The sequence below is a fragment of the Periplaneta americana genome, chromosome 10 (genome assembly GCF_040183065.1).
Source record: "Periplaneta americana isolate PAMFEO1 chromosome 10, P.americana_PAMFEO1_priV1, whole genome shotgun sequence".
Classification (NCBI taxonomy): Eukaryota; Metazoa; Arthropoda; class Insecta; order Blattodea; family Blattidae; genus Periplaneta; species Periplaneta americana.
In genome coordinates this window covers 916901-933316 of record NC_091126.1, presented here as the reverse complement: position 1 = coordinate 933316, position 16416 = coordinate 916901, and the positions used below count along the sequence as shown (strand labels likewise).

Sequence of the window (16416 nt, the reverse complement as noted above, 5' to 3'; positions counted from 1 at the left end):
GCGGAGGAGTATAACACGGGAAATCTAAAGCTAGTGAACAGATACGACAAATGTTTAAATGTAGGTGGTGATATGTAGAGAAGTAAAGGAAGCTTCAGTTATGTAACAGACTTTGTTTTTTCAAATAAATATATACTTTTAATTATTACAAAAAAAACCGGTCGTTATTTCCTGGATCCCCCTCGTAATACTACTACTACTACTACTACTACTACTACTAATAATAATAATAATAATAATAATAATAATAATAATAATAATAATACATAGTAATATTAATAAACAGCTGTATGGTATGCGCGCAAGTGCATGAGAGAATATTTTGGATTTTTTTATGTACCACATTTTTACAACTCGCACCCCATTTTTAAATCTCGTACCTCATCCGCACCCCCCTTGCCCTGATCCTGGCGACGTCACTGATCATCACAAAAACGATCACTGAAATAATGTTGATAATGGTTACTTCTAAATTTAGAAACAAATTTAACTGGGCTAAACTAGGAAATAGGTTCTTCCTTCGTACTCCCCTTAGGCCAGTTACACACTATACCGAGAAATGTGTAATGTGAAATGTGTGCCGAGAAACCTTCGACCACATATCACAAACGACTGTTTTAGAGCTCAGTCATACCAACATAACTTAGGTGACATTACGAAAGTTTCACGCTAGTGTACACTCGAATTTTTATAAGTGTTAATATCACGATGACCGCCTTTCATATCTCCTGCATATACGAATCTGTGACAGGTTAGGGTAGTTTAACTGGTGATCGCTCGCGCTGTTAGATAGAATCTAACAATTTTAATTTTTTTTTTTGTTATTACTTCATTTTTGTTGCATATGTGGACAGTGCCTTCTTCCATACCTCCGTCTTCATTGTTGCGACTATCGCACCCAAGATTTAATCACAAGTCTGTTGGCAGCATTAATAATAAAGTGGCGCACAAAGTTAGATAAAATATTACGTGGAAGTGATTGCGTTTTTCTTTCGTGAAATTCAGTGCAGTGCAGTGCAGTGCAGTTTATTGATTATTTATTGGATCCGTCACGTCTTCCACCCGATTATTTGTGTTTCTTCTTTCTTCTGAGTATTTTATGTTGAAAGTAAGGAGGGCTTATACTTTTACTACTACTATGTTAGCTCCACCTTCACTAATGTTTCATTTTTGTGTGTGTGTATATATATATATATATATATATATATATATATATATATATATATATATATCAGTGGCGGTTCCTCAGGGGGGGGAAGGGAGGAACGTCCTTCTCACATTTTTCTTCTGTTGAATGTAAATACCAAATGAAAAATATGCTTTGAAATTCGAGGAAGATCCGATAATTTTTAAGTTCACAGCTATAAGAAAACCTCGGTTGATCGAGTTTTTAACGACGCGCACTCATGTGCTACTAGAAAACTGTGAGAAGGATGAGAGATTGTTGTGTGGAGGAATGTCAATCCATTCCTCCTTTACTGCAGTTAATACACATAGACAACAGCGCGCTAGCGGCCAAAGAAAGAAGCAGAGTTTTAAAGCAAGAAAATGAACGGAGAGGGAGGAGATCCTCCTCTGAATCAGCGCATGGGCGGGAAATAGAAACCGACTGGTCTTGCACGGACTCTGGCAGCAAACTCGCTACCGCTGCCATCTAACGATGCTGCATTCAACCAGACTATAACACATCTAGGAGGAGACACAATAAAAGCAGTTTTAACGCAAAGCTATGAAAGACTCCATATTATATATTTAAATTATATATCAAAATATATTATTCATTGCACTTCATAAAAGCTACTATTCATGGTTTGAAACTTTCGAGGATATCTGAAAGTTGAAGTTGGATTTATTTAAAACAAAGAGGAAGTAGTTCTACATTAGTAGGCCTATCGCAGATCTTTTTGGCCCCTGAAATTCACTTCCATTCATTGCCTACTAGACAGGACAACAGCCAAGTTGTCAGTTTTGCACAAATATCTTTGAAATTGAAAGTACTGCAAAATACATTATTTTTAACATAAAAAAATTAATCGGCTACCGGCAGCTTTGAACAATAATGGTAGTATAACTTTACAAGAACTGACATTCTTCAAAAGCATGTGATACTGAACTTGTAAAATGTACATGTGACAACACGGACCACGTGGGTGGGTGCAGTTTTCTCGCTTTTCTAACAGATTATTTCTCATTCTCATTTCCGTAAAACGGTTCCGGTTACGTGTTAGTAGCTGGTCTCTTCCAACACGTGTGATGCTGTAGTGTGCGTGAAAAATACTGTGAGGTTGTAAATTTCCTTGTAATTGTTAATTTGTGCAATTATTCAACAATGAATGGAAGTGAAAACATATTATATTTTTGACAATTTTGGAAACTCAGTTTACGAAAACAGATTATTGCTATACAAAAGGGAGGAAGGCCAACCCCAACACTACCTGGTCTTACATGTATGCATGTAGGCTAATAAGTAGCATGTTTCTCTCAAGAATGTGTACAGTAGCGTGCAAATTAATCCGAACACGACATATTTTTACATTTTCTGTCATTGTTGGCCTCACAGCTGCTCATACCACTTTAATTGACATCTGTAGTACGTGTAATTCCATTGTTGAAGGTCTGTCATTATTTTTTTTTTATGATATGTGACATTTTGCCTGTCGTTTTGTACTTATAAGCATTTCAGTTGTGTTGAAGACTTAATACTGCAATCCTGTGTACATTCTGTCGTCTTCACAAATGGATACAACTACACGAAAACGGTCTAAAATTATAACATTAGCAGAGCATTCTTCTATGACACAGAGGCAAATTGCTGCAGAATGTCACATCGGTTTGGCTACTGTTAATTCGATCATAAAACGATACAGGGAGACTGGATCCATCACACCCCAGAGAAAAAGGAAACTGTGCCCGGAAAAGGAAGACTTCACCTGCAGATGATCGTTTAATTGTCAGGAAAAGTAAATTAAATCCTAGACTAACTGCTGTCGACTTAACCCGCGAGTTACTGGCTACCACTGGGGCGAATGTTCACGTCACAACAGTGCGGCGTAGGCTTTTGGAAGCTGGACGAAGGGCTCGTAAGCCTATTAAGAAGCAACTGCTAACCCCTGTTATGTGCAAAAAAAAAAACGCTTAATGTGGGCAAAATTACATCAACACTGGACAGTGAATGACTGGAAGAATGTACTTTTTTCCGATGAGTCTCATTTCGAGGTCCATGGCCACCGTGTTTCTTACGTACGGAAAGGATCCGAAAAAGTAACAGCAGCTCATCTCCAACAAGCATCAAAATACCCCCCTTAAGTAATGTTTTGGGGTTGTTTTACACATGAAGGGCCTGGAGCATTAATACCTATCAAGGGAATGATGAATTCTGACAAATATATTCACTTATTGGAAACCAGAATCGTACCCCAGCTGCAAAAATCATTTCCGGATGGCAGAGGTGTGTTCCAACAAGACCTGGAACCATGCCATACGTCTCGAAAAACTACAGAATTCTTCAACAAGAAGAATATTCAGGTACTCCCCTGGCCAGGCAACTCACCCGACATCAACCCCACTGAGAACTTGTGGTCAATTTGCAAAAGAAGAATGCAAAAAATGGATTGTTCTACAAAGAAGAAGAATCGGAGGGGGGCTGCAGACATGGGCTCCCTCTTCGCGCGGGTAGTCACTACAACATGGAGCGGCGGGATCGTGGACTCAGCAGGCAGTAGGACCAAAGGACCATCAGCGGACGGCGGGGGAGAGCGACTACCGGGCGGGGGTGAGAGTCTACCAGCGGTCGGAGGGGTCGAGGGACTACCAGCGGGCGGTGCGGTCGAAGACCTATCAGCGGGCGGCGAAGACCAGCAGTGACGAACAGGTGCCACGGGGATTCCGAATGTTCAAGTAAGGACAGGCCTATTAAGACTACTGCAGGTAAATTGCCGAAGTATTAGAAATAAACTTATTCCGTTTTGGAACTTGGTCGATGTTTATAATCCAGATGTAATAATTGGGACGGAATCATGGCTTAGGGAAGACATAAATGACTCGGAAATTTTTAGGCCGGATTATAGTCTTCAGAAAGGATAAAAGTGAAAAGGGAGGGGGAGTTTTCGTTTGTACTAAGATAGAAATAAGTAGCAATCTTCTGTGGATACATGAGGAAGTTGAAATATTGAATGTTCAGATAAGAAATGGGCGGGAAACCTTAGATGTAATAGCATGTTACAGACCACCCAGTGAATTAAACAATTTAACTTTGCACAAACTAAATGAATATCTTAATACAGTGTCAGAAGACCGAAACGTAGTAATTGCTGGGGATCTAAACCTCCCGAAAATTAACTGGAACGGGATTTCAGGTACAAATTCAGATGCACAGACCCTTGTTAATGAATTGATCTGGCGTAAAGATTTCACGCAGGTAGTAAATGGTCCGACGCGTGACAATGCCATCTTAGATGTTTACCTACTAAGACCTGTCTCTCTCTTTGTCAACTCTGAAAGTCTTCATAAAATAAGTGATCACAATAGCGTCTTATTAGAAATCTTCTGGGAAAACACAGTAAATCCGAGGTCAAGTCCAGTGTCTGTCTGGAACTTCAACAAAACCGACGTCCATGAATTACAAACGTTTCTACGACAAAAGCATGATGACTTTCTAAGGACTGAAGGAAATGTGGAAAATGTATAGCATAAATTTAAGAGCATAATTTTCGAGGCATTAGTAAAATGTGTACCTTCTAAAATAATTAAGAAAAATCCGGACCCTGAATATTACACTAATTATATTCGCTACTTAAAGAAAAAGACAAGGCGCGCATTTAGTAAACGTAAACGAAGCCATGAGCGTTGGGAAAAATATGTCGAATTAATTAAGAAACTTGAGTGTGAAAAAAGGATACTCAGGAAAATTTTCTAAAAACCATTTTAAAAGAAGATGAAAGTAGCAATTGGAGACAGTTTTATAATTATGTACGCAGGAGAAAAGGAAAAAATGGAGTAGTGCTTTTACGAAATCAAAACGGAGAAAGTATAACTGATGACAAAGAAAAGGCCGACTTGTTAAATTCCTATTTCATTTCGGTTTTCAATGATAATAATAATAATAATAATAATAATAATAATAATAATAATAATAATAATAATAATAATAATAATAATAATAATCCCGCTGATAGGAGTGATTGTGTCACAGACCGTGAATATGAACCAAATTCGACATTCAAAATAACTTCCAAAGGGGTTAGAGAGAGACTAACGAAATTAAAAAGTCGGAAGTTTAGAGGACCAGATGGTATTGCTACAGAGATTCTTAAATTAGATTCCGAGGCCATAATTCCATACTTAATGCATATATTTCATGTTTCCATAAACAATGCAGCTATTCCATGTGACTGGAAATCAGCTATAGTGGTACCCATACATAAAGGTGGAAATAAATTAGATGTCGGAAACTACAGACCGATTAGCCTTACATCTGTCATATGTAAAGTCATGGAGCATTTGATATCGGATTATATTCGTCATGTTCTAAATGCGAAAGACTGGTTTTATAACCGCCAGCATGGTTTTAGGGAAGGCTTCTCATGTGATAGTCAAATTACATCGCTGGTTCAGGATCTAGCTGAAGAGGTAGATAGAGGCGGAAGAATCGATGCAGTTGTGATTGATTTTTCGAAAGCATTTGATTTGGTGCCACATGACATATTAATATATAAGTTAAGTAGGCTAGGAATAGATAAAAGAGTGGTGCTATGGATCCAAGAATTCTTAAAAGGTAGAACCCAGAGAGTTAGAGTAGGTAATGAAATATCCGAAATTGGAAATATAAGTTCAGGGGTGCCACAGGGCAGCGTTCTGGGTCTATTACTCTTTATAATATACGTAAATGACCTATGCCAGAATATTACATCAAATGTGAGGCTATTTGCAGATGACTGCATTATCTATAGAAAGATTAGAAATAATTCAGATGTAGATGCTATTCAAACAGACTTGAATAAAATTTATAACTGGGCGTTAATGCATAGGATGAAAGTAAATGGTTCTAAAAGTAAATCTATAATATTTTGTAAAACCCTAGAGGAAACTAGTCTTAATTACGAATTCAGTGGTGTTGTAATTCCGCAAGTACAATGTTGTAAATACCTAGGAGTGTATTTAAACTCCAAACTTTCTTGGGGAGAGCATGTTGATAATGTTACGGGTAAAGCATGGAGGGCACTTCACTTTATTATGAGAATCTTGAGAAAGGCTAGCCCCAAATCGAGGGAAATAGCATATCTAACATTAGTGCGACCGTTAATGGAATACGGAACTACATGTTGGGATCCCTATAGAATATATCAGATAAATTCCTTAGAAAGAATCCAGTATAGGGCAGCTAAATTTGTTAAAGGTAAAAGAGAAGATGGAAACGATACGATAAAAGAACTTAAATGGGAAACGATGGAAAACAGACGTAGGAAAACTAGACTAACATCATTGTATAGAGCACATCTAGGTCAGAAAGCATGGGTAGACATAACGGCTCGGTTAGAAAAGCCAACGTACTATGGTAGGAAAGATCATGATTTTAAAATCAAATGCAGGAAACAGAAAACGGATGTAGGTAAATTCTCATTTTTAAATAGAACTATAAATGGTTGGAATGACCTACCTGCAGCGGTCTTTGAGGGCTGTCCTTCCTTAAGGAGATTCAAGAATAATTTAAAAAGTTTTGTATAAAGTGCAAATTAAAATTAAGGCGACATTTAACATTTAATTTTTTAAGGTGACATGTATTTATTTAGCCTGACGAGTTACTTCCTTGGTTTGAATTGTAAATTATTTAAAAATAGCGTGTAAGAGGATCTTAGACTAGAAATGTTTAGTTTAAATGTAGTTCTGTTTATAAGTACAGTATGCATAAGAGTGTAATTATTTCATTTATTTGAACTATTGTATCAGTGAAGCGATGTGAGTCAGTGAAGTTATGGTTTTACAGTGCAGTGAATAGTTCTGATCAGTGATAATTTATAGCGTCAATGAAATGTGTTCTATAGTGTCAGTGAAATGTGTGCTAAAGTGTCAGTGAAATGCGTCATAGTGCCACTACAGTGAGTGAGATGAGAGTAAAGTGAAAGACTATTGAAACTTATGTAGGACTTATACATAATAATGTAGGTTGTAATGTAAAATTAGGTATTTTATTGATGTTTTATTATTATTGTGTTAAATTATATTGTGTATTCTTTTTGTATTGTGTATAAAATTATAGGCCTATTGTGTATTGTATAATTGTATTGTGTATTGTTTATATTGTGTATATCACTGCCACAGGGTGCATGCCCACTTGCAGTGTAAATAAATACATACATACATACATGATTTCTGCTCTCATTGGTGTATGGTTTCGCGATGAAGAATATTTGTGGGAAATTAGTGGAATCCATGCCAAATCGTCTCAGAGCTGTTATTAGGAACAAGGGAGGCCACATAGATTACTGAGGTATGTCTTAGATCTTTTTTTTTTATCCCGTTTGAGTGTTTTTGAATAAGTAATTACGTTGTTCGGATTAATTTGCATGCTACTGTAATTTTGCGCTGTTAACTTCTTTCCTCCCCTTAAGAAATATGCAGGAGCCGCCACTGATATATATATAAAACACACTTCAAATTTAAGCCTTGATAGAAGCTGTTGCACCATAGTTGAAGCCTACTTATTTTGCGTGGTGACTTCAGGCAAGCTTCTACTAACTGTACTGAAAACATTAGTCCTGACTCATACATGAATTTTAATGCCATAGGATAAAGAAAAACTTTATGCAAAATACAATGCATTTTACGGAATGCAGACACTTTATCATTAGAGTGAATTTTTAAACTAATAATAGTTTTAAAAAAGTTAATGGAAAATTATTTTGATATATGTAGTTGACAATTGTCCTTGATGTTGTTCTGCATTTTTTTTATTGGGTTATTTTACGACGCTGTATCAACATCTAGGTTATTTAGCGTCTGAATGATATGAAGGTGATAATACTGGTGAAATGAGTCCGGGGTCCAGCACCGAAAGTTACCCAGCATTTGCTCGTTTTGGGTTGAGGGAAAACCCCGGAAAAAACCTCAACCAGGTAACTAGCCCCGACCAGGATTCGAACCCGGGCCACCTGGTTTCGTAGCCAGACGCGCTGACCGTTACTCCACAGATGTGGACGTTGTTCTGCATTTCTGCTCCTTCCTGCACACTGGAAGTGGCACTTTCACCTTTTTCACTGTCTTCACTGTCACTTTCTCGCAAATTAATAATAATATTCTCAGTCTGCATATCTATTAACACTTCTATTGCCATATATTCTGCTTCGCAGTCCCTAGCATTTTGGCATTGCGACAACCTCGCATCTGTAGCGATACTATTGCACTTCTCCTCAACTAGTTTAATTGCATCGTCCAACTTAAATGCCACATTCTTCTCAGCGACCCATCCCTTAATAAGACTCCAAATTTTTTTGATGGGATTCAGTTGAGGATGATATGGGGAAGTCGCAAAGCACAGTGTCCATTACCGTATCTCCTAGAACTGAATCTAATACGTATTCCTTATATTGAGGCTTGTGAAGTTTTTATTAATTCATATGGTTCTGGCTTGAAAGAAAACAATGAAAATGATATCCCTATAGCTGACAACCACTGCTGTTCAACATTATGATAGGATGCATTGTCCTTAACGACGACAGAGTTTTCTGGCAGGTTTGGAATTAATTTTTCCGTCATCCATTTATAATAATTATAAAAATTTATGTCGTCGTGATAGTCTCCAGTTTTTCGACCAGACTTAAATAAGGTGCGTTTTCAACAAACCCTCCCTCTCCTCATGTGTGAACCATCACTGCTCTCTGGCCTTTAGAAATTGGTGCAATATGTTTCATCAGTGTATATATTGGCCTGCTCTTTTCTCTGTAGTAAATATGGAGTTCTCTTTGATCTGATATCACTTTTCTTCCCCAGTACCTTTATATTGTCCCCAGATTTAAGCCATCGGAATCCCATTTTACGAAGTTATCCTCTAGAGTGTAGTTTTACTCTTCTCTAACTTTGCTCTTAGCTTTTTTAATGTCACCCATTTATTCTCTGTTCTATGCCGTAATAAATCCTGATCAAAACCATCTGGGTTTGAAACTGGTTTCTTATGAGACCTCTTTTTACTGGGAGTAGTAAAAGATGGGCCCACCTCATTATTCACATCCTCAGTAGCAGGTACTTCATTATTATGTTTCTTGCACTCATTTAGAATTCTCTGCGAGGAGCTCCTGGAAATATCTGTCGCCTCACTTACTTTTAACTGCACTTGTTTTAAGTTTTTTGGTTCTGCTTCTTCCGCTTCTTTCTTCATAAAGTTGTGAACATTTCATATCATTTCCCTAGTTTAACTGTGTAGCACTGTGCCTTTACCTACTTTATTACTAATTGGCGGCATTTCAATCTTACACAAACGTATGCAATTATTCACTCGTACACCAACAGGAAATATCTATATACTAAAGAGTACATACAGCATAGAGTGGCAGCACGTGCAAATCAACCCCCACTCCTGGGGCAGACGCATTTTCGTCCACAGCGCATCGAAGGTTATGGTTCAACTACAATGGAACAATGTCTACCTACACCTCCAGCTCTTTCCTTAGTATAAGATAAAACTCAGACTTTTCATGCGGGGATTTATATGACTTTACCAAGAAAACAGAAATATGGGAATGACTGATGAATGATATAAATGGCATCCACATGACTGATGCTGCGATTAGATTGGTATTAGTTGCTTGCAGCTGTTTTGATAGTGATAATGTGTAACTTACTTACAAATGGCTTTTAAGGAACCCGCAGCTTCATTGCTGCCCTCACATAAGCCCGCCATCGGTCTTCATCCTGTGCAAAATTAATCCAGTCTCTATCATTATATCCCACCTCCCTCAAATCCATTTTAATATTATCCTCCCATCTACATCTCGGCCTCCCAACTAACACTAATTAGTTGTATGTGTGAAGTCTGATAACCTACAAAAGTCGTATGTTGAAACTGGAAGTGGAAGAAGGCCCTAGTTAATGTATGCAGTCACAGATGTCACCAATAATATATGATTTGGATGGAGAAAAATGTCTCTCCTGAAAAATTTTCTTCTGTACACTTGCAACCTTTGTTGTTTACACCCTTCAATTATTAAACATATAATAGAGTTCGAAGAGTGAACTTGTGTATCATTTGGAGAGCTTGTTGCTATGTTTCCACGATGGCTGAGTAAATCTCCTTGAAACATATGACTCTTTTATGTTTATGGATCCATTTTGTTTCGCACATTGTAGGTAAACTTCTTTTGGTGGTCAGTGGGCAACAATTCTCGAATCTTATTTTTAAAAATGGCAATGCATTGAGCAGAGTGCCAGCAGACTGCATGATCACGAGTTGGCATTGTAGTGCACGTAAAGGGCAAGGGAAAAATTCTTGGCGAAAATACATAACCACATAGGAACACTATAGTCCATGTTTAGAGTGAGCCCTTACCTTATGATGTTAATAGTTGCAATCTACTGAAGGATCATCTCCTTAAATCTGTGGTGCTTAGAATTATCCGAGTTAATTATCATGGGCAAAACAAGACTTACTCCACATTGTTATTCCATCAGCGAAAATAGCAAATAATCGAGTTTTCTTTACTTTGTTGATTATCTTACGTTGAATTAATTCACCACAGACGTCAATTATTTCATTTGGATCTGAGAGTTAATGCAGAGGGCATTCTTCTGGAAAGTAGCTCCAATGCTCCGAAAGATATATAGGCTATCTCTGGACTCAGAACCTGGAAATTACCATAATTTACAAGCAGTTCCAGAGTCGGTTATGCCTCGAAAATGAATTCTTGCTTGTAACAAAAGTAATTCCTTTTATGATAGATATTATTTTCTTTTGATTTTCCTCTTGCTGTTCCTTTCTCAATGACTGAAGAAATCTGCAAAGATATTAATTACTTTTAGGAAGTTATCGGCCAGTTGCGATATTCCGATTGCACATGCATTTGGATATGAGCTGGCCTTTGATTTCAAGCGAACGTTCATCTTGGTGTCCATCTTAGGTCAATTAAAAATCTACTGGTACGTCAAATTTAGCTACAGGCAGGGAATGCAGCAGGTAAGCTGGCAAGCTCGTCACACCCTGTTTGTCCACACTACTTTTTTCACTAGTCTAAGCCCTTAGACTTTTTTGCCTCATTTTCTTTTCTTTTTTTGTTTAAGTCTCCATTTTCACAACAAGACACTTGAGTTAGATTCTGAAAGAAACTCAGCAACGACAATGAAAAAACAGTGTAGGCCTACATAATTAAAATTGGAAGGTATTCACCAGCTATGAGGGAATATATTTTTATTAGTACGGTATTGATAAAATAAACAAACAAACAAAATTAACAAGTTACTGCAACACAAAGCTAAACTTTATACCATAAATTTTACCCATGTGTTGTCAGATGCTTTTATAGCAGCAAAACCAACTTTTGCTAAAGTAGCGTAGAAAAAAATTGTCTAGAAGTCATCAACCTAACTAAAAAGTTTAAATTTGATACACATCATACTATGGTTTATTTTGACAATGTTAATTTGAACACTGATGTACCTGTTGATTCCACCAGTGATTTAAGGAAACAGAATTTAGTTCGAAAAAAAAAACTATATAGCATGCTATTTGGAAATCAGTAGATTTTTATTAAGTAGGAAATCGAATTTTATGCAAATTACATAGTTAGAATGCATCATAAAGACAAAATATATCTATTCTGAAAGCGATTAGCTCAACTATAGTTGCGCAAAATTGCAGAAACCTTTCTTTACACTGATCATTGTATAGATATTTGCAGAGACTTTCAACATCCATACCGGTATTTTCTTTGAATCTTAATGGAGTTAATTATTTTGGCTTTGAATGCTTCATACATCAGGCTTCCATACAAAGTGGAACATGAAAATCATGTCTGAAGTGAATTTCAAAAGAGTATGTCAGCTTGAAAGAGTAATCACTACCTCACTTCAACTTAGGCTTAGCATTCATCAAGGTCTCATTCTTTTAAACAAAGATGTATGAAAGAAACTTGTTTATTCAAATTTACTACAATCGAAAATAGTAATTATTCGGAACATTGAACATCCCCCCCTCCAAAAGACAATTGAGATAATTCCAATAATATATCTCTAAAATTAATAAACTTCACTCTCAATGCTGTGATATGTATAGTAAAGATGACTGTTAATTTTATTAACTTGTACTTTTTCTTTTAAGTATTCTCCCTCTTTCAAGAAACTAAAATGATAAAATCTTGGGTCTTCTGAATTGAGATTCATTTTAATTCATTTTAACTCCTACATGGTCTTTCCTTTCAGGTACACTGGTGCACTCTGTGGGCTCCTTTACATTTTTACTCTACCCATCTTATTACATCTCGCATCAAAACGTGCAAGTGGGAAGGCATCATTGATATCTACTGTTTTACATCTTATAATCCCAGTTATAGGAGCCATAAATCTTTTAGCACAGTTCTTTGTATGACAGAAAAATATGTAGCTATGTATGTTTCTTTGCAAACTGTAACGTTTAAACTTTCCCTGTGATCAGTTTTTCAAATAAAGGAATTTATTTACTCTGTTAAACTCAAATATTACTCACCATTTCCAGTTCTTTCACATATTTTAATTTTATAAAAGCTTGCACATAAAGTGAGAAAGATTTCTTTATTTTGTTTACAATGCTACAATTCCTTATCAGTCAAGTATGCCATATTTTAAGTAACATTTAGGAAAATAAATTAATAAACTTGTGTAATTTAAAATGGTTCCTTTTCGTTTCAGTTAAAATATACCGCACAAGTAACAACACGTATGCTTTAATTATCCTTCTGAAGACATGTGACTCAGTCGAGAGTTTCATTTACTTTATTTAAGGTTGATGCACTGTTACTGTGATGTACCGAAGTGCATGATATTTCCGTGCAGGAATTCTGCATTTCCATATGGTGAAGAATGGGTAGAAAGGAGAAAAATTCTCTCTGGCACCGGGATTCGAACCTGGGTTTACAGCTCTACATGCTGACATTTTATCCATTAAGCCACACCGGATTGAATCCTTCTCAGTGTAAGTTCCCCTTTGGTGGCTACCCTCATGTACCAGTACTTAAACTGAGAAGGATTCAATCTGGTGTGGCTTAGAGGATAAAGCATCAGTACGTAGAGCTAAAAACCCGGGTTCGAATCCCAGTGCCGGAGAGAATTTTTCTCCGTTCTACCCATTCTTCACCTTGATGACACTAAGTACAACAACTTATAAGCAATCTGAATGCAATTGAAGTCGAGGACTAACCTACATATTGTCAAGATATTTTTCTCTTGGGGGCTCCAGGTCTTTGTTCTGATGTTTTCTACAGGGGGAAAAAAAAAAGAATTGGAGAATAACTTAATTCACATTTAAGTATTGGTATTTAAAATTTGCTGCATACTGAAACATATTACAACTCATGTTAAGTACTGATTAAATTTCCAACTTCTTTATGTGTTAATATTTAGGATTCAAAAGCCTAGTGGAGATCCCGCGCTATCTTCTGGTTTCCTGTTGTGGTGGGGTGTGTTCGTGATTGTGTCGAAAAGTGTGCGTGTTTTGAAATTGAGTTGAGTGTTCATGATGTGATGTGAGTGTTTTTTTGTATGTTCGTAAATTTCATATTGTTCTAGTGTGTCAAGTTTCTGGTTTTTTTGGCTGAATGTGTAGTATTTTCATGTCATTGTCTATGTTGCTGTAGCTGTGATTGGAGTTTGTGATGTGTTTTGCTTAGGTTGAATTGTTGTGTAGTTTGGTTATGGCTGTGATATATTCTTTGTAAAGTGTTTGATTTCAACACATGGCAAACTCCAATCACAGCTACAGCAACATAGATAACGACAGTAAAGAAGTTGGAAATTTAATCAGTGATATACAGGGTGATTCACGAGGATTTACCGTCACTTGCGGAGCTTATTTCCGAAGACATTCTGAGTAAAAAAGTCATATAAACACGTGTCCCATTTGAAATATTTTCAGAGTTACATTAGTTTGAAGTTGTTTGTAAAGTACCATTATTCTTTAGTTTTAAGGGTAAAAAATATTACAGGAAAAGAATGAACTATTCAGAAATATCATTTCTTTAATTATCTATTATTCTGAAGATAAAACTGTGTTGTAAATTCAATAGCTGCTTCATACAGAATTTTTTTTTTTTTCAATTTTTAACTACAAAATTATCCACGTAAAGATGATTATTTTTTGGGTCCTACAGAATACATCTGTTATGGTAACAATTAATATTAGAGGAGAAAAATTCGCTCTGGCGCCGGGGATCGAACCCGGGTTCTCCAAGCGCTCTCACCATTCAGCTACGCCGAAGTTCAATCCACAGCACTGGATCGAACCCGCCCTCCTCTAGTGTTTTCCCTTTTGTGGCCTGACTCCAAGTTGGGCATGTATGTTGACATTTTATATTAAGTCAACTGCCATTATACAAGGAGCGCACTCAGTTGAGTGACTTGGTGGCTGGGATTCCACAGTAACATGCACCAGAATCTGTACAGTAATGTGCAATATTCCTCGAAGAATCTAGGTAAAGATTATTAATTTTTTTGGTCCTACAAAATACATCTCCTTGTATAATGGCAGTTGACTTAATATAAAATATCAACATACATGCCCAACTTGTAGTCAGGCCACAAAAGGGAAAACATTGGAGGGGGGGTTTGACCCGGTGCTGTGGATTGAACTTCGGCATAGTTCAATGTTAAGAGCGCTTGGTACATAGAACCAAGGACCTGGGTTCGATTCCCGGTGCCGGAGCAAATTTTTCTCCTCTAATATTAGCCTAATTGTTACAAAATTATATTTTTCTTACGCATTTGTCACCCAATTGTTACAAATCACGCCACTCTTGTAAATTCTTCAACACTGTACATTAGGAGACATAATTAAACTGTAAAGAATCAAGTTCCTAAAGTAATATGATTTGTAACAATTTTTGTAATAAGCGCATAAGAATAATGTAATTTTTAGTTAAAAATTGAAAAACAAAATCTGTACAAAGCAATTAACAACACATTTTTAGCTTCAGAATATTAGCCAATTAAAGAAATGATACTCCTGAATAGTTCATTCTCTATTCGTAATATTCTTTTACCCTTAAAACTAAAGAAAAGAGGTATTTTACTAACAACTTCAAATTAGTAGCACTCTGAAAATATTGAGGTTAGGACATATGTTTATATGACATTTATTGCTAAGAATGTCTTCAGAAATAAGCTCCGTAAGGGACGATAAATCCTCGTGAATCACCCTGTATATTCAAGGATATTCTATTTTTTTTTTCAAACATACCATGAAACAAATCTGTTAATATTGGGATGAGAAGAGTCAGAGTTTCTGTGTTCGTAAAACTATCACCCTGTATAAGTGTTAAAAGTGTATACAGAAAAATGAAGATTCATGTTAAGCTTTTGTTTAATCGGGAGTGCCAACCAAAAGTGTACTATTATTATCTTGCAAATAAAAAATTACATACATACGTGTTCTGCCCATGAGCAGATCTTTCACTGCAAACCCAGCATTCTCCAATCTTTCCTATTTCCTGCCTTCCTCTTTGTCTCCGCATATGCTCAACATATCTTAATGTCGTCTATCATCTGATATCTTCTTCTGCCCCCGAACTCTTCTCCCGTTCACCATTCTTTCCAGTGCATCCTTCAGTACGCAGTTTCTTCTCAGCCAGTGACCCAACCAATTCCTTTTTCTGATCAGTTTCAACATCATTCTTTCTTCATCCACTCTTTCCAACTTCATTTCTTATTGCCTCTGTCCACTTCACACGCTCCATTCTTCCCCTTATCCACATTTCAAATGCTTCTAGTCGCTTCTCTTCACTTCGTCATAATGTCCATGTTTTTGCCCTGTACAATGCCACAATCCACACAAAGCACTTCACTAGTCTCTTCCTGAGTTCTTTCTCCAGAGGTCCACAGAAGATGGTCCTTTTTCTATTAAAAGCTTCCTTTGCCATTGCTATCCTCCTTTTGACTTCCTGGCTGCAGCTCATATTACTGCTTATAGTACATCCAAAGTATTTGAAGCTATTCACTTACTCTACTGCCTCATTTAGAATTCGTAAGTTTACCTTCTTTATTTTTCTTGTGGCAACCATGGTCTTCGTTTTATTTGCATTTATCTTCATCCCATACTGCTCACAGCTGTCATTTAACTCCAGTAGCATATCCCTTAGTATCATCGCCTCTTCTGCTAACAATGCCATATCATCAGCAAATCTTATGCACTTTATTCCTCTTCCTCCTACTTCTATCCCTCCCATGTTCTGAAAACAGTTCTTCACC

The 16416-nt window shown here is 36.7% G+C and overlaps 1 protein-coding gene across 6 annotated transcripts in view; it reads left to right on the top strand.

Moving 5' to 3' along the window:
- LOC138707365 (sodium-coupled neutral amino acid transporter 9 homolog) overlaps positions 1–16416 on the top strand; it is a 135732-nt gene that overhangs the window by 108394 nt on the left and 10922 nt on the right. For 5 of the 6 annotated variants that reach the window (XM_069836661.1, XM_069836660.1, XM_069836659.1 and 2 more), the window contains one exon: positions 12403–15597. The exons of the other annotated variant lie outside the window; for it this stretch is intronic. In XM_069836661.1, coding sequence (XP_069692762.1) covers positions 12403–12568 — 166 coding nt within the window. In that variant the 3' untranslated portion in view covers positions 12569–15597. Of the gene's footprint in view, positions 1–12402; positions 15598–16416 lie in introns of those variants that run through there. 6 annotated transcript variants of the gene reach the window in all.